At 39.3% G+C, this 24,070-nt stretch overlaps 1 protein-coding gene and 1 long non-coding RNA gene across 2 annotated transcripts; both read left to right on the plus strand.

Moving 5' to 3' along the window:
* The first annotated feature begins 13,683 nt into the window (after positions 1 to 13,683).
* On the plus strand, positions 13,684 to 14,156 carry LOC117620620. Its single transcript, XR_004584826.1, has 3 exons — positions 13,684 to 13,730; positions 13,815 to 13,967; positions 14,061 to 14,156. It is a non-coding gene; the product is annotated as an uncharacterized LOC117620620 (long non-coding RNA).
* A 4,510-nt stretch (positions 14,157 to 18,666) lies between these two features.
* LOC117619220 lies at positions 18,667 to 19,449 on the plus strand. The gene has a single exon (XM_034349124.1). The coding sequence runs from the start codon at positions 18,667 to 18,669 to the stop codon at positions 19,447 to 19,449; it is 783 nt and encodes a 260-aa protein (XP_034205015.1).
* The last annotated feature ends 4,621 nt before the right edge of the window (positions 19,450 to 24,070 follow it).

Below are 24,070 nucleotides of genomic sequence, written 5' to 3' on the forward strand. Positions count from 1 at the left end.
AGCGACTCATGAAGTGGGCTATAGAGCTAAGCCAATATGACCTCCTCTACCGGCCAAGAACTGCAATAAAAGCCCAGGCTTTAGCATTCTTCGTCTCAGAATTCACCCCATCAGCCGAAAAAGAGAAGTTGGTCAACTAAAAGGAGGAAAGTTCAAAAGCAGACGGGACCTCCGCAGAACCTAGCCAACCTAGAGACATGTGGCAGTTGTGTGTAGACGGAGCATCGAACCAAAAAGGAGCTAGAGTAGGGGTCGTCATCACCACCCTGGATAGAACCCTATTAGAGCAAGCTATTACGCTTGGCTTCCCGTCTCGAACAACGAGGTAGAATACGAGGCATTGCTTGTCGACCTACGCTTGGCAAAGGAGCTCGCAATCAAAAAGCTAGCCATCTACTCAGACTCACAGTTGATCACGAATCAAGCCTCAGGTGAATACATGGCGAAGCACCCAAGGATGATCTTGTACCTTGATAGAGTCCAAGAGCTGTTGAAGGCATTTCCCACCTTCACTATCCAACAAGTGTCCGGGCAAAGAACGCACATGCAGACGCACTGGCAAGCCAAGGTTCAACGCTGGATACCCAGTTCAGACACTCCATCTCGGTCGAACACCTTGACCGACCAAGCATTGAAGAAATAGAGCCGATTAATACCATGCAGATTGACGAGGACCCCAGCTGGCAAGACCCCATTATCGACTATTTGACGAATGGAAACCTGCCAACGGACAAGTTCGAAGCTAGAAAAGTCCAGCAAAAGGCCGAGAGATACTACATGCACGGCAACAAGCTCATCCACAGATCATACTCCGGCCTTCATCTCACCTGCATAAAGTACCATCAAACACTTGAGATTCTCTGCCGAATTCACGGCGGCAAGTGTGGCAACCACTCTGGGGCAGGTCACTCGCCCAAAAAGCTCTAAACATAGGCTACTTCTGGCCTACCATGCGTCACGACTCTGCTAAATATGCCAAGAAATGTGACGCTGTCAATGATACAAGCCGATCCCTAACTTGCCTGCCTAAGTCTATCATCCGCAAAACAGTCCATGGCCATTCATGCAATGGGCCATCGACCTAGTGGATCCATTGCCACCAGTGCCCGCCAAGAAAGAAATGATGATTGTCCCCACCGACTACTTTACTAAATGGATCGAGGCTGAAGCTCTATCATCTACTAAAGAAGCCGATGTGGAGCGATTCATCTGGAGAAACATCATATGCCGGTTGGCTGCCCACAGTCGTTGGTTACCGACAATGGCTAACAGTTCATTGGCAAGTAGATCACTGCTTTTTTTGTGAAATACAAGATCAAACAACACTTGTCCGCCCCGAGGTATCCACAAGGAAATGGACAAGCCAAGGCATCCAACAAAAGTCATATTGGACTGCTTAAAGAAAAGGCTGGAAGGCGCTGAAAGGAAATGGGTGGATGAACTCCCCAAAGTACTATGGGCTTATCACACCACCAAGCGAAGATCGACGGGTGAAACCCCATTCTCCCTCTCCTATGGAACAGAAGCGATCATACCACCTTACATCACTGTCCCCTCTATAAGTCTTGAGGTAAGCAGTGTTGATCAGAACTCCGAGCAGATGAGGCTCAACCTCGACTTACTTGAGGGCAGGCGTGAGAAGACCATTATTCGGGTCGCCTCCTATCACCAGTAGTTAAAGTCTTACTACGACAAAAGAGCTAAGGTTAGACAGTTTCAACTAGGCGACCTCGTGCTAAGGCTTTCATTACTGCACCAAGACAAGGGTCAAAAAAAGTGAATCCTAATTGGGAGGGCCTTTATGTGATCAGCCGGTCTGGGGGCAGAGGAAGCAACACACTGGACACCATGGATGGGAAGGAAATACCACGACAATGGAATGCTCACCATCTCTGAAAGTATTATCTGTAGTGCTTCCTCCTAGCTGCTAGAAGTTCTAAGTTTTTGAACCAAGTTATTTCCATTTTCAAATAAAGGACTGTAATCTTATGAATATCAATATAAGTTCAATTTCTCATTCCAAAATGTCTCATCTGCCCACGAAACACAATATTTGCCCATAAGTAGCGTTCTTCGAAGACGCAGGGTGCGCCAGGAATTTCCTAAGGGAGATATCCAAGTTCCTATCCGTTTCCTAAGGGAGGCAGGATAGTCACACAGTTGCCCATAAGGAGCATCCTAAGGGAGACGCAGGGCGACGACTAAAAGTGTCCGTTTCGGGACGCAGCCAGCTAAAAAAGCATCCTTCGGGAGACGTAAGATGCGCCAGAAATTTCCTAAGGGAGATATCTAGGTTCCTATCTATTTCCTAAGGGAGGTAGGATAGTCACACAGTTGCTTATAAGGAGCGTCCTAAGGGAGATGCAGGGTACGCCATGAGTTTCTTAAAAAGGGGTCGCCATGCTTCTTGCGGGAAATATGCAGGTTCTTATCCATTTCCTAAGGGAGGCAGGATAGTCACACAGTTGCCCATAAGGAGCGTTCTAAGGGAGATGCAGGGCGACGACTAGAAGCCTCCGTTTGGAGACGCAGCTTGCTAAAAAAGCGTCCTAAGGGAGAAGCAGGGTGCACCAAAAATTTCTTAAAAGGAGGTCTCCATGCTTCATGCGGGAAATATCCAAGTTCCTATCCGTTTCCTAAGAAAGGCAGGATAGTCATATAGTCGCCTATAAGCAGCGCCCTACGGGAGACAAAAAGAACCTAATATATTGTTTATTTTAGAGTAAATATTCCAAGTATTAGATAATATATTATAATATTTGTATCATATAATATATAAAAGGAGTATCGTCGCACGGCTTTACTAGGGTCCTTTTTTTTAATAATAGAAATTTAATTATATACCCAATCTTAGACATAGTCTTATAAAGAAACCCTATACTATTTAAAAACTATAAACACACCAAAAAAAAACCTCCAATATTGACAGCTGTCAAAATTTTCAATTTAATAGCTGTTTTTTTAGTTTATTTGTGTGTGATAAATACCCATATTGCCCTTGCATTATGGATTTGAGAGAAAAAAAATCAGATCTGACAAAAAAAAAATCTGCACAGATCTGCCAAAAAACCAGATTTGCCAAAAATTCAAATTTGCCAAAAAAATAAATCTGCCAAAAATCCAAATCATATTTATTTTCTCCTTTTTTGTTGGTGCTTTCTTTGGTGTTGGAGCAAGAGGCGCTTCCATTGAAGCTCAGTCTCAGGTCCAACTATATTCTTCATCTTTAATTTACAATTTTCAATATTTCACCTTCGATTCTTGTAATAAAATCTTGCTTCTATTGATTTTTTTTTTCGGATTGTTCGAGACCTCGAACGAACCTTGATCAAATGCTCTTAGCTCTACTCCTCATCTTCGAGCTCTACTCCTCTTCGCCACGTCGTTGTCGTCATTGTCGTCGTCGTCGTTGTTTGGTTTGGACTTGAGATTTTTGATCTTTTGCTTCAATTATGTGTTTCTCTTCGGATTTTAGTTGATTTTCGAAATGTATTTTAAGATTTGATGATCGATTTATCTTTTATTACTATTTCAGTTATGGATCTTATTTTTGTTTAACAATGTAATTCTATGACAGTGTATTAACAATGTACTTCTATTACAGAGTATTAACAACGTACTTCTATGACATAATAGTATTAACTATTTGGTCTCAACTTATTTTGAGTTGGTCTGGTTTGTTCTTTCTTCATCTTTTCTTTGTTGGACATGTATTAGAAATAGCAACATGATAGTAAACTAGCAGTGTTATTACCCTAAACTGGAACATTACAAGGGTAGACATGCATTAGAAATAGGATGTCATAGGAAACTAGCAGTGTTATTACCCTCGATTGGAACATTACAGGGGTAGACATGCATTAGAAATAGAATGTTATAGGAAACTAGCAGTGTTATTACCCTAGATTGGAACATTACAGGGGGTAGACATGCATTAGAAATAGGAACGTGTTTACGTTGATAATTGATATTGTTTAGAAATAGAATGTTATAGGAAACTAGCAGTGTTATTACCCTAGATTGGAACATTACAGGGGGTAGACATGCATTAGAAATAGGAACGTGTTTACGTTGATAATTGATATTGTGTCAAAACGAATTCTACTCCAAGCTACAGTGAAAGGGGATCCCTTATGAGAAATTCATCCTATTTATCTGAACTTGAAACTCTAGTAATTTGTCTCCCCACTATTCAACTTTAGTATTGAAAGCTTACTAATTGTCTTCCCAGCTACTCAACTTAACTATATAATGTAGGGTTTCTGCTTTCTAATCAAGTATTGCCAATGCTGCTAATTGTGAAATTTTTTTTAGGGTGCGAGACAGTTACAGACAAAGCTTTACCAAATTAATACAATTATCTTCTAATTAGAGTCAGACCCTCCATATATAGTGCAGACTAAAAGAAACACACCCCTCACTGGTTCATCAGGTGCACTCAAGTTGAGCAGCCCTGGAATTCTTGTCCCTGCCGTCCATAAGAACACTACAGATCTTCCAACACATCAAGTTCTTCACAGAATCCAGTGGAACAGATTTTAGATTCCGAAAATCTTCTTGTGATAGATGGCAATGGTCGGAATGACTCTGATAATATTTTATGGCAGAGTTTTGATTACCCAAGTGATACATTAATACCAGGTATGAAGCTTGTTAGGAACAAAATCACAGGTTTTAATTGGCATCTTACACCTTGGAAAAGCCCCCAGGATCCTTCTCAAGGACATTACCCATATCAACTTGGTCCTTATGGGTACCATGAGTTAATTCTGAGGGAGGGTTCTGTTATAAAATATCGGACTGCACCATGGAATGGAATCCAATTTAGTGGGATGCATAATTTAAATCCAACATATGATTTTGTGTTGGATAATGATGATGAAGTATATTATGGTTATAAGCTTCTCAACAGCTCAACTCTTTTCAGGCTGGCGTTAACTCAAGATGGATTTGGGCCGAGCTACATCAGGAGTGATGGAAACCAAGGTTGGGTTGTTTATCTAAGAGCAACGACTGATATCTGCGACAAATATGGAATATGTGGTCCGAATTGTGCATGTTGTATTGACAAGTCCCCATTATGTAGCTGCTTGAAAGGATTTATACCGACTTTCAAGAAGACTGGGAGTTGTTGGATTGGTCATATAGATGTGTGAGAAAGAGCCAACTGAATTGCAGTGGAGACACCTTTAAGAAGTACTCTGGGGTGAAATAAAGTACAGAACAATCCTAGTATAACACAATTATGAACTTCAAGGAATGTGAGATGATGTGCATGAACAACTGCTCCTGCGCTGCTTTTTCAAATTTGGATATCCGAGATGGAGGAAGGGTGCTTGCTGTGGTTCAGCGATCTGGTTGATATAAGATATGCCAATATAAATGGCAAGATATTTACATAAGAATGGCTTCGTCAGAACTAGGTATGGAATCATCTTGCTGTTTAAAACAATGTTTGAAAGAAAAATAAAAGCCACCAAGGAAAAAAGAAGAAAGAATCTTCCAACAGTGACATGATTAGAAACAAGATAGAGCCAGAAAACTTTTGACATTGTTAGAAAAATATTTCTTTAGAACTGTCTCAGAAACTAGCATTAATTGTTCGTTGGATGATAAAAAGTAAAGATCTTTTTCTTTATGAATTTCTGACTCCTCAATCTTCTGCTTTCAAATACTTCATTCCTAGATCAAGGACACAATACAAAGATCATAGTAACCAGTACTGTGTTGTCTACTGGACTGCTGATCCTGGGACTTACCCTGCTATTATATGTGTGGAAGAACCAGCAACAAAAATATGGTAAGCTATTTGATTTTCTACTCTTCTGCCCCTTCATTTTCTAAGATAGGTAGGTTCAGTTCTATAGAAAAAATTTTCTGTTGCCTCTCTGGTTTCTAAGCTAAGGTTCCATACTACATTATTTACTTCACTACGTACTTCACAGGAGAACTGAAGCCCGGCCAAAAGGAAGATCTGGAATTGCCATTATTTGACTTGGCCGCTGTTGTTTGTGCAACCAAAATATTGACTTACTTTCCTTACACACCAAGAATTCCTATTATAATTGTAATTGATTTACTTTAATTCCTGATTTCCTACTGCAAATAGATTTAGAAATTTATTATTTACTTGCCCATTCAGGTTTCGTTGTATTATAAATATGACCTCCTACAAGGAGAAGAATACACAGAAAATTCCCACAAACAAATATTCTCTCATAGTTTTCATATTTTAGCATGGTATCAAAGCGGCGATCTTGGAATTGCTGACTCTAGTTTCAAACCCCCGCCGCTGCTATGGGGGTTGATGATTTTTTCAACCCTCATGGAGGTAGCACCACCGACTCCTTCTCTCATTCTCCACCAACATCATTGAGTTGAGTGCCCAGATGGCTCCGCTCCTACAGATGCAGACTTTGACCCCGAACCCGATCCAGAATCAGGATCCTCTTTTGACGACCCCGACCCCGACCCCGACTATGACGACCCCGACTATGACGACGACGACCCGACCCCGACTCCGAAGACGACCCCGACCCCCACTCCGATGATGACCCCAACCCCGAATTTGTCTCTGATTCAGACCCTGATCCCGATTTCGACTCCGACTCCGGCCCCGACTCAGGCTCAGATTCCGATCCCAATTCCTACTCAACCTGTATCCTATGCATCTTCCGCTGCACAGATTATGACTTCTAGACTAACGACCCCGACACATGGACCAGATTGCGCATATTGTGGTGATCCGAGACACACTTGTGAGACTTGTTTTAAATCGCATGGCTACCCCAATTGGTGGGCTACTCTTATAGATCGAGGACAATGCAATATGACCAGTAATGGTACTGGTTATGGATTCCATACTTCCGATAAGATTGATTCCAGGAGCTGGATAATTGATTCCGGTGCAACTGATCATATGACGTTTGATCCTGATGATTTTCTGAATACTACACAACCTCGACGAACCTGTATTGCAAATGCCAATGGTGTTACTTATCCTGTGACAGGGGCTGGCACTGTTGCACTCTCATCCTCTCTCACATTGTCTAATACTTTACTTGTTCCATCTTTATCCACTAAATTGTTGTCAGTTAGTCAGCTTACTCAACAATTGAATTGTTGTGTACTCATTTACCCGAGTTTTTGTTTGCAACAAGATATTCACACTAAGGAGATTTTTGGTCGTGGTACTAAGAGAGGGGGGCTATATTATGTCGATGACTTCAGTCCCGGCATGGCTAACAGTGTGACACATCCCTTTGATAGCAAACAAAAGCAAATCTGGTTGGGGCACCGTCGATTGGGACATCCGTCTTTTAGTTATATGAAGCATCTTATACCAGATTTATTCTCAGGTTTCAAGGACTCCGACTTCACATGTGATACTTGTATTTTGGCCAAGAGTCACCGTGTGCCCTACCCGTTGAGTACGAACAAGTGTACTACTCCATTTACGTTAATTCATTCTGATGTCCGGGGACCTTCTCCTATCACTGCTCCTTCTGGTGTTCGATGGTTTGTCACATTCATCGATGATTGTACACGGATGACATGGCTTTATTTGCTGAAGAATAAAAACGAAGTGTTTTCCTTTTTTCAGTCCTTCCACAAACAGATGAAAACTCAATTTAATGCTCAAATCCAGATTCTTCGCTCAGACAATGGTGGAGAATTTGTCAATCATGACTTTCAGACTTACTTCCAACAACATGGAATTATCCATGAGACGACTTGTCCTCAGACACCACAACAAAATGGTGTTGCTGAATGAAAGAATCGACATCTTCTTGAAACCGCCCGAGCACTTCTGATTGGCGCTCATGTTCCTCGCCATCACTGGGATGATGCTATTGTCACCGCAGTTCATCTAATCAACCGCATGCCTTCTGGTGTACTGACCTTTAAAACTCCCTTACAGGTGCTTGCACAACACAGACCTCTGCCTTCTGTTTTGGTACTCACTGGATGTGTGGCTTTCGTTCATCTCCACAAAAATCAACGTAGCAAACTTGATCCATGTGCGCTTCGTTGTGTTTTTGTGGGTTATGCCACTCATCAGAAAGGCTACCGCTGTTATCACCCTCCTACCCAACGAACCTATGTCACTTTGGATGTGACCTTTCTGGAATCTGAGCTGTTCTTCCATGACCCATCATCCAATTCTACACTTCAGGGGGAGATACGAAGTGAAGAGCAGAATTGGAGCAACTTGGAAAATAAAGAAATTCTCCTTTGTACAGAAATGATTGATCATTCCGAGTCTGGAGCACGAGATTACTCTCTGTCGAAAAGCGACCAATCGCCCATTCATAGCGATCAATTGCCTGACCCACCTGATCCATGCGAAGATATTTTTGATCCGAGTCTCACACCTACAGACAATACAGAACAACAAGATGAAGACCCCCCCTCTAACTCAACAGTACCAACAGACCAATCTCCTGAGAATATCCTTGAGGTAACTACTCCTACTAGACTTGTGCATTTAGATGATAAAACTATTGGATATCAATTACCTTTCAGGCAAAATCGTGGGAAGCCACCAAACCGTTATTCACCTGATATTGGCAAGACATCCAAGTATCCAATTGCAAATCATGTATCCACTGAGAAGCTGTCTGAACCACTCAAGGCTTTTGTGCATCAGTTGTCTGCTATCCATATTCCAACCAAGGTCTCTGAAGCATTGAAAGATCCTAAGTGGGTCCAAGCTATAAAAGAGGAGATGAAAGCCCTTGAGAAAAATCAGACTTGGACATTGGAGACTATACCCCGAGGAAAAAAAACTATCGGATGTAGATGGGTGTTTACTATAAAACACAATGCAGATGGATCTATCGAGCGATACAAGGCAAGACTTGTGGCAAAAGGGTACACACAGACCTATGGTATAGACTATGAAGAAACCTTTGCTCCAGTTGCAAAGTTAAACACCGTCAGAGTCTTATTGTCCCTTGCAGCTAATTTGGATTGGCCACTACACCAATTTGATGTAAAGAATGCTTTTCTACATGGCGAACTCACGGAGGAGGTGTACATGGACATTCCTCCTGGATATAATACTACTCAGACTGGAACAGTTTGCAGGTTACGAAAAGCATTGTATGGATTGAAACAATCACCACGTGCATGGTTTGGACGGTTCACCATGGCAATGAAGAACAATGGTTTCAAATAGTGCAACTCAGATCATACTCTGTTCTTGAAACATCGAAAAGGGAAGGTAACAGCATTAATAATCTATGTTGATGATATGATTATTACTGGGAATGATAAACAGGAAATATCACAGCTACAAGACTATCTGGCTACGGAGTTTGAGATGAAGGATCTAGGTGGACTCAAGTATTTCTTGGGAATTGAGGTGGCTCGATCGCAGCAAGGCATATTTCTCTCTCAAAGGAAATATGTCTTAGACTTGTTGACAGACACAGGAATGCTAGATTGTAAACCTACGGACACTCTTATTATTCAGAATCATCATCTTGGAGAATATCTGGATCAAGTTCCAACTAACAAAGAAAGATACCAAAGGTTAGTGGGAAGATTGATCTATTTGTCATATACTCGACCAGACATTGCTTATGCGGTCAGCGTTGTCAGTCAATTTATGCACTCTCCAAGTGAAGACCATATGAATGCAGTTCTTCGGATATTTAGATATTTGAAGTCTGCACCTGGAAAAGGACTTATGTTCTCAAAGCATGTCATCTAAATATTGATGGTTATTCAGATGCAGATCGGGCAGGTAATGTAACAGATAGAAAATCCACATCGGGTTACTTCACATTCGTGGGAGGTAATTTGGTGACATGGAGAAGCAAGAAACAGAATGTAGTAGCTTTATCCAATGCAGAAGCCGAGTTCAGAGGCATGACTAAAGGGATTTGTGAACTTCTTTGGTTAAGAAAGTTGCTTACTGAACTTGGGTATAAACCTACATCCACAATGAATCTCTTTTGTGACAACAAGGCTGCTATAGCCATTGCACAGAATCCGGTTCAGCATGATCGTACTAAACATGTTGAGGTGGATCGACACTTCATCAAACAAAAGCTTGAGGCTAAAGTGTTTCAGTTTCCTTTTGTGAAATCCGAGGATCAATTGGCGGATATTTTGACAAAGGAAATTTCTAGTAAAGCATTCCACAATTCACTAGATCAGTTGGGCATTGGCGACATCTATGCACCAACGTGAGGGGGAGTGTTGGCGTGACTTGTGGATATTGACTTACTTTCCTTACACACCAAGAAATCCTATTATAATTGTAATTAATTTACTTTAATTCCTGATTTCCTACTGCAAATAGATTTAGGAATTTATTATTTACTTGCCCATTCAGGTTTCGTTGTATTATAAATATGACCTCCTACAAGGAGAAGAATACACAGAAAATTTCCACAAACAAATATTCTCTCATAGTTTTCATACTTTAGCAGTTTCGGATCAGTCTTTAAGGTAAAATCAAATATAGTCCTCCCTACAGTTAGCTTGACAGTTTCCACATGTCATTTGGGTCAGGACTGTGGATGCAAGTTGTATATTGAACGTTTGCAAACAACAGAGTGTGGATTTTGGTCATCATATGTGGCTAATGGATTTCAGGGTACATTAAAAGATGGACAAGAAATATCACAAATGAATTGAAATGTTTGATAATAATATTTACCTAACTTGAGGGAGAATCATGGAATAAATATAGTAAGTAACAAATGAAGTGATCAAACACTAACACATGTATGTAAAAATTTCTATGAAGTGTCAAATTGCCATTTAAATCAATGAATCCAAATTTAATGTTTTAAGTAGAGCTAATTTAGTTTTCACATATACAAGATGTGAAGTGATCTAATCTTTTGAGAAGAAGTGTAGTCTTCAGGAGAGAGTAGAAAAAAATGTTTTGTAAACTCACTTGAGTAATCTTTATTAGTGAGTGGAGGAGAGACTTAAAGCAAAAATGATGAAAACTTCCAATTTCTACTAAAATTATGATGAATCTCAGCACCACAGAGAAATTAATTTGAGTAGAAATTGGTACACATAAGAAGTTTGTAAAGTTTGTAAAGTAGATTTTTATAGATATTATGTGCTTCAGAAATCTTGGGCTTCTATTAAATATTTCAATTTATGCACAGTTTGGTGAGAAGTCCAAGTTCGGCGCCTTGGGCTTAACTTAAGATTTTTTAATTTTTAATTTTTTTCACCTTGACTATAATGAGTGGAAAGTTATAAGGGGTAAGTTATAAGGGGTTCACTTTATAGCCATCAGATCAATCCAAGGGCTGGGGAGAATTGAGATAAAGTTTCACAATTGGGTAGGTGGGGAACCCAAACCCGAATTGAATATCCAGCACGTCCAAAAAGAAGAAGAAGAGGGAAAGACGTCCGAAAAAGAAGCAGAAGAGGCAAGTTCGAAGTTTGAACAGAAAAAACTCATCTCTCTAAAACCCAGAGGTCTGAGATACCCAATGAAGGCAACGGCTAACGACAGTTGAAGGCAACGATTCGCCACTCCGTTCTCCAGACCCTGAAAAAGTAGTTATTTTGAGTAGAAGGGGCAAAGGTGTGGATTCCAAATCAGTGAAGGGGCGAAGCAGTGGAAGGGGAAGGAGAGAAGCTGTATGGTTGGAAGTGGTAGGTTCCATTTGTGGAGCAAAGAAACAGAAACACCCCACACAGACGCCTTGCAATAACCAGCATTTGGTGAGTAATTTATGGAATTTGAGTTTAGGGTTAGAGTAATGGTTTTCCCCAATTTGTACCATAAATTTTGTTAGATTTGGCATCTCTTCGTTGTGCTTCAGTTGCATGTTAATTTTTGCTTGGGTATATGTTAAAAAAAGAATGAAAATCAAGTCAATAACAAGTGAATAACATGTCAATAATGATCTGAATAAGATAATGGTGTTGAATTGGAGGAGGCCCTCAAAACCTTCCACATTTGAAGCAGTGCATAGTGCAGATTATCTCTCTGGCGCTAGAATATGTATATATATATTTTTTCAAATAAATATGATTTCCTTTGTTACTAAATTTGCCTGAGAAACATGAGAACAGATAATAATAAACTCATGAATAGAAGTGCAAAGCATTTGATGAGTAATTTATGGAATTTGAGTTTAGGGTTAGAGTAATGGTTTTCCCCAATTTGTACCATCAATGTTGTTGGATTTGGCATCTCTTCTTTGTGCTTCAATTGCATGTTAATTTTTGCTTGGGTATATGTTAAAAAACGAATGAAAATAAAGTCAATCACATGTCAATAACATGTCAATAACATGTTAGTAATGATATGAATAAGATAATGGTGTTGAATTGGAGGAGGCCCTCAAAACCTTCCACATTTGAAGCAGTGCAGAGTGCAGAGTACCTCTCTGGCGCTAGAATTTATATATTTTTTGAAATAAATATTATTTCATTTGTTACTAAATTTGCCTATGATAAATGAGAACAGATAATAATAAACTCATGAATAAAAGTGCAAAGCATTTGAAATAAAGGTTGATCTATGACGATTGTGGCTGACTGAAGAAAAAGCTAGAAAGAAAGAAGGATGTGGCAATTGCTTAGCAAGCAGATAGCAGAGTAGATGCTTTGCTTTGCTTCCTTCCACTATATTTCTTATTTATTTAGTTTGTGTTGTGTATGAAATGACAATAATTGTCATGTGTGTGAAGTGCAGAACTTGCCTAGATTGCACTCACACGAGTATGGATCCATAAATAAAACAGGTGAAATTGTTTGTAATTCACATAAGCATTGCATTAACATGTATTTGCACAAAATGTGTCACATTGCGTTGATGATGTTAAAGCCTGTGATCAGTAATCCCTATGCTCATGTACTTTGTAAAATTTGTAATGTGCCTGGTTGACTAGTTGTGATTGTGCAAATACATGGTAGTATATGTGTTCACGTTATTTCACATTGTATTTGAGGAAATGGGATCCAACGTGGAGCTGGTATGGCCAGAGGCAGAGGCATATTCGTCACGGGTGAACAACTGCTCACATGCAAATTCATCTCTAGCTGCAATTCGAGCGAAGTTGAGTGCGGAACAATTAGAACAATTCAAGACATCATGCTTTGGCCATCTTCTGAATATAGATAAGATTCAGTTTAGCGGGCAGATTGTGCATGGGGTTGTGTTGCGTAGAGTAGCGGGGCAGGGTGTGAAAGACTTGGATGGACTGAGTTTCTTATTAGGGTGTGACGTTGCTCAGTTCACTCGTCAGGATTTCTGTTTGATCACAGGGCTTCGTTTTGGGGAAGTGCCTGAAGTTTCCAGTGGAGAGAGTGATGAAATTAGACTTCAGAAAAGATATTTTATAGACGAAGGAATTACATGCAATGCTTTAGAAGAAGCATTTCTGAGGTGCACAGAGGAAGATGACATCTACAAGCTAGCTCTTGTTTACTTTGCTGAGTTAGTGGTTTTGGGAAGGGACAAACATTTGAACATCAATCTAAATTACCTGACCCTTGTAGAGGACTTGGATGCGTTCAACAGGTATCCGTGGGGTTCGGTGTCCTTTGACAAAACCCAAGACAGTCTATTTTCTGCACCAACAAAGTATGTGAAAAGCTTTGAAAATGAAGAGGGAAGAGGGAAGGGGAAAAGTAAGGTAACGGGAACAAGCCGGAGAAATGAGAAGGGCAAGAAGGATAAGCATGGTGAAGCGCAAAGGAGTGGCTGGAGTTTTAAAGGTTTCACGTATGCTTTCCAGGTACATGGTAATAATGTTCATGTCAGTTATGTTTTGTTTTTCTTTAAAACATAAATAATGACTTTTGTCCTGTGAATTGTGTAGATTTGGGTATATGAATTAATTCCTAGAATGGCGGACCTGAATTACTGCAAGGTTGTTGATCCGACCGCTGTCCCGCGTATTTTGCGATGGAGAACTACTACGTCTGTTCCAGAGATGAGAAAGTTGAACAATTATTTTTTCCAGAGCAAAGAGGTTTGGTTTGCAGCCCTTGGAACTATTGATAAGATTGAATGAAATTATGAAGTAGAATGATTTAATATGACTCTTGTCTGTATTCTGAAACAGTCAGTTCAGTTGCGGGCGCTATGTCCGAGTGAAGAGGAAATGAGACAGCCATATTGGAGTTGGCCACAGGATCGCCCTGCTGTTGTCTCGGCAGAGTCAATTCCTTCTTCATGTGGTGATCTTGATGAGTTGAACAAGGTGGTAAGCTTGTTGAGGTCCGAGTTGTTTCAAGTAAAGCGGGAAAAAGACGTCCTTCACTTAAAGGTCATACGGATGGAAAAACTGTTGGACCAATGTTTAGGTCCTCAGTTTGAGCAGGAAGTAAGGAGGGACCTAGCTTTACTGAAACAGAGGATGAATCGTTGTGTCGTCTCACATCTATTTAAGGGATATGGGGAAATGGATGACATTCAATGGGATGAAGGGCCAAGTAACAGAAATGAGGGAGAGGAAAAGGAAGATGAAGGGATTGAAGGGGGTGAAGGGCCAAGTAATAGAAATGAGGGAGAGGAAAAGGAAGAGGAGGGGATTGAAGGGGGTGAAGGGCCAAGTAATAGAAATGAGGGAGAGGAAAAGGAAGAGGAGGGGATTGAAGGGGGTGAAGTGCAAGGAAAACCAAGTGAGGTAGAGGAAGGGCAAAGGAAAACAAGTGAAGGAGAGCAAGTGCAAGTAAAAAGTAGCAAAGGGAAAAAAGCCCAAAGACAGAGCAGTGAGGGAGAGGAAGTGAAAAGAAAAAGCAGCAAGGGAGGGAAACTGCAAAGGAAAAAAAAGGAGGGCAAGGAAGTGAAAAGACAAAGAAGTGAGGAAAAGGAAGTGCAAAGAAACCAATGTGAGAAAGAAGATAATGAAGTCATGTTGCTTGGGGGTGACATTGGCGAGAGCACGGAGGGGACACAGCTTGAGTTTACTATCGGGGACATTGATTTGGATCAACCTACAGCTGTGCTATCTCAGTTGAACGTGTGGTTGAATGATAAAGGTAAAGCTGTGGCACAAGGGGTCCAATTACGGAAAAGGAAGAGGATCATTCCTATGTGGAAGATCATTGAAGGCAGTGAATTGGTTCCAAAAACTGGGGCACAGACAACCGGACTGAAGATGTTAGACCCAATGAAGGCGATTCCGCATGATGATCTGGTGAATTTGCTGAAACTTTGTTGGGAATGGCGCCAGGACCCAAAGTAAGTCCCTTGCAATTATAAGATAGAAGCATGACTGTATATAATTTTTAATATACAGTGTTCTAAAACTGTTTTATATTCATAGTTTGGTGATGCAATTTGGCAACGTGGAAGCTGAGATTGAATTCTTCGCTTCCCTCGTGAAAGCTGATGGTTGGCTGAAAGGAGATGTAAGTGTAATTGATTATGCATTTGTTTTAATGTACATAGATTATGAGATTGACAAGAAAAACATGTTGCAGCACATTGATTTGGGGTTGTATCTCATCCGGAAGCGACAACAACAGTTGGAGGAAGTAGAAATAGCGGACTGGACAACGACCGATGTTTTTTTTTATGGTATGTCATCGGCCTTGACCAAGTGCCGTTAATAATTACACATTATCCATACACACAATAGTGGAGGTGTTTAACCATTGATTGTTTTGTATTTCACAGAATCACATTCGTACTTGCTTTGCGGATAATAAAAGGAAAAAACAGCAGCTTGGGTGGAAAATCAGAAAAAGTTTACTAAACGTTGTAAATGGGAAGGTTCCTCCGTGTGGGATGGATTGGCAGAACGTCTATAAGGTGTATACCCCATTTATGTTGACGAAGTACAAGCATTGGGTGGCTGTAATGATTGATCTGGTATTGTGTGAAATCAAAGTGTACGATTCAAAGGTTTCACTAATTCCAGATGACATCATAAAGGAAGAACTCGCCCCGCTATCAATTACGCTTCCAAATCTTCTCAACACCATCGACTTTTATGAAGAAGGTGTTTATGCAAACAATTGCAGCCGAGATTGGTGGTGTCCGTGGCCAATAGAGCGTGTGGATGTTCCACAACAGTCTAATGAGTAAGCACAACTTTTTATTTAATTTTATTACTTTCAATTGTCAATTACGTTAGAATGTCATTAGTTGAATTGATCGAGTTCTTGTTTTGCTTCAGAGGCGATTGTGGCATGTTTGTGTTGAAGTACATTGAGCTTTTCAGCGCTCAGCTTCCGTTAGCTACTTGCACCTCGCAGAACATGCCCTTTTTTCGGTTGAAATTGGCTGCAGAGATAACACGGGGAGATGCTTACATGCCATGATATTGGTTGAAGATGACAAATGGTACATGAGAAGGTTTTGGGAATGTCCATTCTCAAACTAATGTAAATACACAATAGAGACGTACGGGTCCTTTTCGAATTCTACCGCTAACTCCTTCATGACATTTACATGTTTGTTAACCAAACTGCATTGAATTGGAATTTTAAGACTGCATATGTGAATTGGGATTTGAAGATGGCTTTTTAAGTGTATTACATCATTGCAAAGTGATATGTCATTGTTGATGCAAGCCACCATTAATCGCAATGTGTTGCATCTTAATAGGTGTCTAAATTGTATTGGTTTTCGGCAGCTCAGTAGCATAAAAGTAGAAACAAAGACAATATACACAAAATGAAAAACAATTCACTTGCGTTTCGACAAGCAATACACACACAACAGACAAACAATATACACAAAATTGGCCTGCCATATACAGACAATAGACATGCAATATACACACAGTAGACATGCAATATAGACATGCAATATACACACAATAGACATGCAATATATACACAATAGACATGCAATATACACACAATAGACATGCCCTTGCCCACAATAATGATGCAATATACTTCAGTCCCCAAGTACACCAACCATAAGGAAGTCGTATTGAATAGGAAATTAAACTTAACAGTTGTTCTTCCTACTAAAAGAAAGAATAAGGTCCGTTTCCCCCCTTCATTCTTACTTGAGTGATACTTGTGGCCCCATTAAACATCCAATATTGGGGCAATGATATTCCATATACATGCAACAAACTATCAATAAACCTTCAATAAACATTCAATATCGGTTCAATAACATGAGAAATACATGCAGTTAACAATAATAAAGAAGGAAACACTCAATAAAGCTTCAATAAACATTCACTATCGGTTCAATAACATGCGAAATACATGGATATAATAATCAATAAACCTTCAATAAACATGTAAACAATCAATAAATTGTCAATAAACATTCAATATCGGAGCAATAAAAACAAATTAATGCTTCGTATGATTTTATCGTATTGGGCCTGTATTGTGATTTTATCGTCTTCGTTATTACTTGTTTTTTTAAAGTAAGTGTTGGAACGTTTTTGCTGGGTTTCAAACAAATTAATGCTTTTGTTGAAATTCAATGCCAATCCACGTATTTGAAGAACAAATATTACAAAATGGGTTTAGGGTCTCATTGGTGGTGCGTGCAACATGTCTTGTGCGGGAGAACTTTCACAATCTTTCAAACCGTGCAGTTAAATGATCATTAAAAGAACAAATAATATGACAATTGATACAACTAATAAAACTAATACCAAGTCCTTAATGGACTTCAGCATGTTCAGCACTCTAGCATCATACGTGTCATCTTGATGTTCTGCTTCAGCGGAGGTTACATCAACCCATTCGAATCCATTGCAACTGGTGGCTCCCTAATTGCAGGCATCATATATGGAAAATAATTCTGTCAGAGTTAGACATAGGTTTTTTTTCACCCACATACATATTCTTTAAATTAAAACTTACATAGGAGGTTAGACACTTCCAGAATGGCTTCCCTCGATTTTTGTCAGATTTTGAAACCCGAAGCACCATTGTAGCTCCACAATAGTGACACCTCTTTGTTTGAGCGGGAGATGAAGACGAAGACATGTTGAATCTTCTCAGTTGTACCTCTTCTCACTCAGATCTTCTCACTGAAACCTCTTCGGACTCATACCTTCTCACTCATAGTTGTCATTCATACCCCTTCACTCATAACCCTAAACTTCTCACTCAGCTCTCTCTCATCTCTGCCCAAATCCAATTTTATCCTTCTTTTCGGATCATTTGGTGGGTTGGTCACGATCTCGACACCTGTACCGTCAGCATTGTGACATCTTTTAGCCCGAAAAGCAATATAACCTACTTCACTACCAAATATATTTTCTGAAAAATGAGGGGACACTGCTTCAAATTTATTATTTTATTTATATTTCATTAAGGCAACTAGTTGGATAAGAATCCATCATTATTGGTTCCATTTTAATAACATTACTAAGGGTAGTTGGGTGTGAGAAAATGAAAAGTATATGATGGGACCTTCTGTCACTAGTCAGTAATCCATCACATTTGTATCAATGAATTTGATAGCGGGAAAATCCCAAAAATGGCTATGCAAATAGCCATTTAATTGACTTTTTGACTGTCTGACTCTCTATGCACCGTTATGACGTTTTCCCTTCTTTTGTCTTCAGTTTTAATTCACTTGGGTTCAGTTTGTTTAAAAACGGTCAACTTGAAAAAACCCCAACTGGAAACACCTTTTCAAAACACTATAAACAGAGGCTAAAACAAAACGTGTACCCCAAATATTCTCATTTATCCCCTCTGCCACTCCTCAAATCGTTCCATTCCAAAAACTTTTCAATGAATTCGAAACACTTCACTACAGTCGGAGGAAAGAGAAGGAAGCATCTCCATTTGGATATGCCCGAAGCCTTCATCCCGGAGTCCGCTTGGTTTCAAGTGATGTTATACGTGGCAACCCAATCATCGGAAGATCTCTTCCGTATGGCATCTGTGTGCCCATTGTTCCAAACTTTGGCAAACAGTCCACAAGTGTGGAACACCATTTCAATGGCAAAGTACCCATACCATCCTAGCTGGTACCATGCCAGGCCTGCGGTCCAGCATTTCTTGCAACAATGCAGGGCTTGCGATAACCCTGAGTCAATATTTAGAGAAGCATTCGATCTTTTTTTCAGGCACGGTAAGGTGGAAGCGTTGTATGGGATGCGCATTGCAGCCACGGCAGGCCATATGGAAGCGGCATATGTAGTTGGACTACTTGGTATGTCCGGAATTGGTCAGTCAAAAGAGGATGCATTACAATTCTTGTGTTCTTTGAATCAACGTAACAACATTGATATGAAAGGAACCAGGGATGCTTTGACACAAAGATTAAGCCGAGCATTTGTTGCAAGACATATTGTAGATATGTTTGACTATGGGAAGATTAAGTTCAATCGCTGCAGCGCTTGTAACAACAATGAATGGTATTTTGTTATTCAAGGCTGGCCTAGTGAAGACAAGATAAATCCTGCCTTTTGGACTTGTTGCAATCGATGCAAATGGCACCGTGAGAGTATTTTTTGGTTCAAACTGATGCGTGAGTATGTTGTGCGAGGGAATCACGTATTTTTGCATTAGTTTTAGTACGAATTTACGGTTTTGATGCATTGTGGACTTGCTTCTCTTCACTTCTAGGTTGGCTGGCTACGTTGTACAAATGTTGTTTAAATGTTGTTTAAATGTTGGTATTTTGTCATAAACCGTTTTATATATAAATGTATAATATTCATTATATAGCGGAATTATTACTTACATCATAGACGGCTAGGAATGACATTGTACTGACACAGATATTTTGCTCACCGACCCCAATCTTCATATTTGGTAAACGAAAAGTCATGCATGGAGTAAATATGTGTCTTTTCACCAGTGCTTGGGAATGACATTTTCCCACTTAGCATATCCGAAATGATTTGGTTACACGTTTCTTAAGCAAAAGTTGAACAATGAATGACGTTGAATAATTTTTTTGTGTGGAAGGAGTACAATGGATGACTTGTATATTTCCATATTATGTTTCAAAACATCCCTTAAACCTAAAAAATTAACAAATTAACAAATTGAAGAACTTCAACTCCGATGAGCACTACAAATGGCCTATTCGCACGAAAAATAAAATTGTTTTCAAAAAGTTGGACTAAATATAATTAACAAATGGACAGCCTAAAAAGTAATATCATAATAATTATAATAATTGTGGAAAAATAATAATAAAATACTAATGTAGCATAACCATGAAACAGGGAATTCAGTAGGAAGATGAAATCTCAATAAGTTCGTAGAAATTTTCGGATCGTTTTTCTAATTTTTGTGTATTTAGTTCTGAATTTTCCAAGAAAAAGGAATAAAATAATAATTGAGGGTAAAATGGGAGGATGTGGCCATGTTGACTGACGTACACTTGTGCAAGTGCTGAAAGGTGACCGGCTGAGATTGCGCCAGGTGTCTTTTTGCAATTAGGGTTCACTATTTTCGTGGAAAAAGGCATCAGAATACGTAATAAATAGTTGGAAATTCATGAAAAAGGTTGGGAAAATTACCCGGGCCTCCTTGTGACGTCATAAAACTAGGACAACCTATAAATCATCCGTCTTGCAATGAAATAATCCAAGTTGTTTAACATAACTCACTTCCCTCTTAACCCAAAGTATTGATGTTTCTTAACTTCAACTTCAATAACCTACTTCAACAAGCATCTCCCGTTAATGTTCGGAATAATTTTTTAAAATGCGTAACAATGAATCGGAGAATTCAGCAAGGGAGATGGAGTGTCAATGAATTCGTAGCAATTTTCAGATCATTTTTCTAATTTTTGTGTATTTAGTTATGAATTTTCTAAGAAAAAGTAATAAAATAATAATTTAGGGTAAAATGCGAGGATGTGGCCATGTTGACTGACGTACACTTGTGCAAGTGGTAAAAGGAGACGGGCTGAGATCGCGCCAGGTGTCCTCTTGCAATTATTTTGGCCTTTTTAGTGCAAAAATCTTTGAAAATAGGTAATAAATAGTAGGAAAATCCTAAAAATGCCCCGAAAATTACTCCGGCCTCCTTGTGACGTTATAAAACTAGGAGAACCTATAAATCATCCGTCTCGCAATGAAATAATCCAAATTGTTTTACATAACTCACTTTCCTCTTAACCCTAAGTATTGATGTTTGTTAACTTAAACTTCAATAACCTACTTCAACAAGCATCTCCCGTTAATGTTCGGAATTATTTTTAAAAATGCGTAACAATGAATCGGAGAATTCAGCAAGGGAGATGGAGTGTCAATGAGTTCGTAGCAATTTTCGGATCGTTTTTCTAATTTTTGTGTATTTAGTTATGAATTTTGTAAGGAAAAGTAATAAAATAATAATTTAGGGTAAAAAGGGAGGATGTGGCCATGTTGACTGACGTACACTTGTGCAAGTAGTCAAAAGTGACGGGCTGAGATTGCGCCAGGTGTCCTCTTGCTATTATTTTTGCTTTTTTAGTGCAACAATCTGTGAAAATAGGTAATAAATTCTAGGAAAATCCAAAAAATGCCCCAAAAATTTTTCCGGCCTCCTTCTGACGTTATAAAACTAGGGGAACCTATAAAGCATCCGTTTCACAATGAGAAAATCAAAATTATTTTTACATAACTCACTTTCCTCTTAACCCTAATTCACGTTAACACGTATATTTCGGATAATATTCGATATATAATTTGTAATAATACAATAATTAGTTTCACTATATACAATAATATGTTTTCTTATAATAATGTACATAAATAATAATTGCACATGCTTTGAAGCCATCATTGCAACTACGCCTAGAGCTTTCAAGACGTCAGTTCGTATTCAATAAGTTGTCCACATGCAACTGCACCTAGAGTTTTCAACACGTCAGAGGTATTCAATAAGTTGTCCACATGCAACTGCACCTAGAGTTTTTAACACGTCAGAGGTATTCAATAAGTTGTCCATATGACGCCGCATTGGGAATCAGTAATATATTTTCAATCATGTCCAATCACATAAAATAATGCCATACTTTTTCTCAATAACCTCACACAAGTGAAGCAATTTTAAAACCCTTAGTGAATATTTGTCCTAGTCTATATGAGTGATTATATATTCAGTCTGCATTTTTTTCACAGTATATGTTAACTTTGAGAGGGATTCCACAAACATAAAATATAAAGAAAGCAAGAAATAGTAGGAGATGAACCAGTACAAAAAACAATATATAAATGGTACATAATAATTCCATAACCTTGTCACAAACGCACTCACAAAAGCTTTTCCATAAACCTTGTCCTAACATATAATAAATAAAGGCAACATTGCATATGATGCAACCATGTCCAAATCTGATACATGATAATAAAAAAATGGACATGGCAGCAACATATGACTGAAGTAGATGGGCTCTTTGCATCTTGTGTTTTCGTAATTAAAGACATCAAAATATTAAGGTTTAAATCTTCCATAGTAGTTAGCATCAAAATAGGTTTGAAGCAGAGTTTAACGAAAATTCCAATTCCACTGATTTGCCTCTGCTCAAACACGAGAACCAAAATGGTTACTTCCCTTGCTGAGTATATTTGCTAACGTCAGAAATGGTAATAGATGACCAATCAAACCCGGGTACGACGAGTTTTGCATAGGATCGGAAGTAGTCGAATCCAGCTTGCATCACACGCTTCTTTGACTCCACTGCATTAGATGAGTTCTTGTATTTTTGAACAGCTACACTTCGAAGTCGTTTGTGTCTACGCTTCATGCGCTGCAACTTCGCCCTATCCAGATTGGCCTGCCTTTTGTCATCTTCAATTTGGCCTTCAACAAATTCCAAACGTGCCCTTGCCCTTTGGATTTCATCACCAAGTTGAAGATGCCTCTCCTTCCAAAAAGCAACAACTCTTTCAGACTCAAAACTTCCAACAAAATGGTCATTCTGTCTAGGAATGTGACATTGCTTGTCTTGTGACTCACTTGCGTGTCGAAGGCGGTCTTTGTTTGGAGGGTGTTTATTATGCTCACATCAAACTTGGTTAGTAAATCCATTCTTTGGGGGGAATGAGTTTGTTTGGTTGAGAGAGTATCAGTAGATGGAGACAGATTCGGTGGAGGAGTGAGTTTTGTGTGGAAGGAGAATTTATATGAAAGGGGTGATAGTAATACCAAGAAAAGGGTTCCCGCCAAAAAATATTTGGTTGACAATGTATAAATTAATTTTTGGTCTGATACAATCTAAGTTTAATCCTAACTAGTTTGGTTGAGTTAACTAAGTAGATGTCACTTCCATTGAGTTTCTTTCAACCACTATCAATGGTGTAAGGAGAGTGTGAGGTTGACATGCTTGAAAAGCAAAACCTGACACCTCTTTTTTTTTAAATTGAAAAAAAGTACATATGTTGACTACACACAAGCTTTGGTATGTTGGTCTATAAACCTATGTTCCCTTTCTCAAACGAAATTGCATATGCAATCCTCATCCTCCCAAAACAAAGAAGATTATTCAAGCATGTCAACCTCTTCAGGCGCCAACAACACAATCGAAGATGACAAATTGGAGTCACAGGTTCTATTTCCACATTGTACTCGTCGACCCCTTCCTTTTTCAACATCATTTGGGAGTGAGGGGGACTCCGATGATCCATTAGAGGCAATACATGCAGTCAGTGGCAAGCTGGATTATAATTCCAGACTGATCAATTCATGGCACAAGAAATGTGTTGAAGACGAGGCAATTTTGGCTGATCTTAACATTAGACTGAACAAAGCGTTCTCCCAAAAGAACAAGTACTTGAAGCTGAGTCATAAAAGGAAGCTGAAAGCTGAGGAGTTGGATACAGTAATGAATGATGAAATGAAAGGTTGTTTGATGAACCATATGCGATGCGAAGACCACCATAGTGAACTGGAGTTGGCATTCAACGAAGGATTCGACAAATTCCGAGCATTTGCGGCAACTACTCATACAAGTTATGATTGGAACTATGTGTCCCCTGATGCAGTGAGAGAGATACTAGACGATGGGGGTGACATGAATGAGCATAAGCACGTCAAAGCTGTTCGGAAGAAGCCGACCGATACGACTAAGTGATTGGGGCTACCGCTGTTCAGTTGGTTGAGGGTGACTGTGGTATTGCACATATACTCCCTTAATGTCATTATCTAATTTTAAATAACACAAATATCAGTCTCATTTGCTTCATATATA

Source organism: Prunus dulcis, chromosome 1 (assembly GCF_902201215.1).
Source record: "Prunus dulcis chromosome 1, ALMONDv2, whole genome shotgun sequence".
Taxonomy (NCBI): domain Eukaryota; kingdom Viridiplantae; phylum Streptophyta; class Magnoliopsida; order Rosales; family Rosaceae; genus Prunus; species Prunus dulcis.

What these genes read in the sequence shown, in the direction of transcription:
- LOC117619220 (XM_034349124.1), top strand. Translation starts at nt 18,667, where the DNA reads ATGAATTCGAAACACTTCACTACAGTCGGAGGAAAGAGAAGGAAGCAT.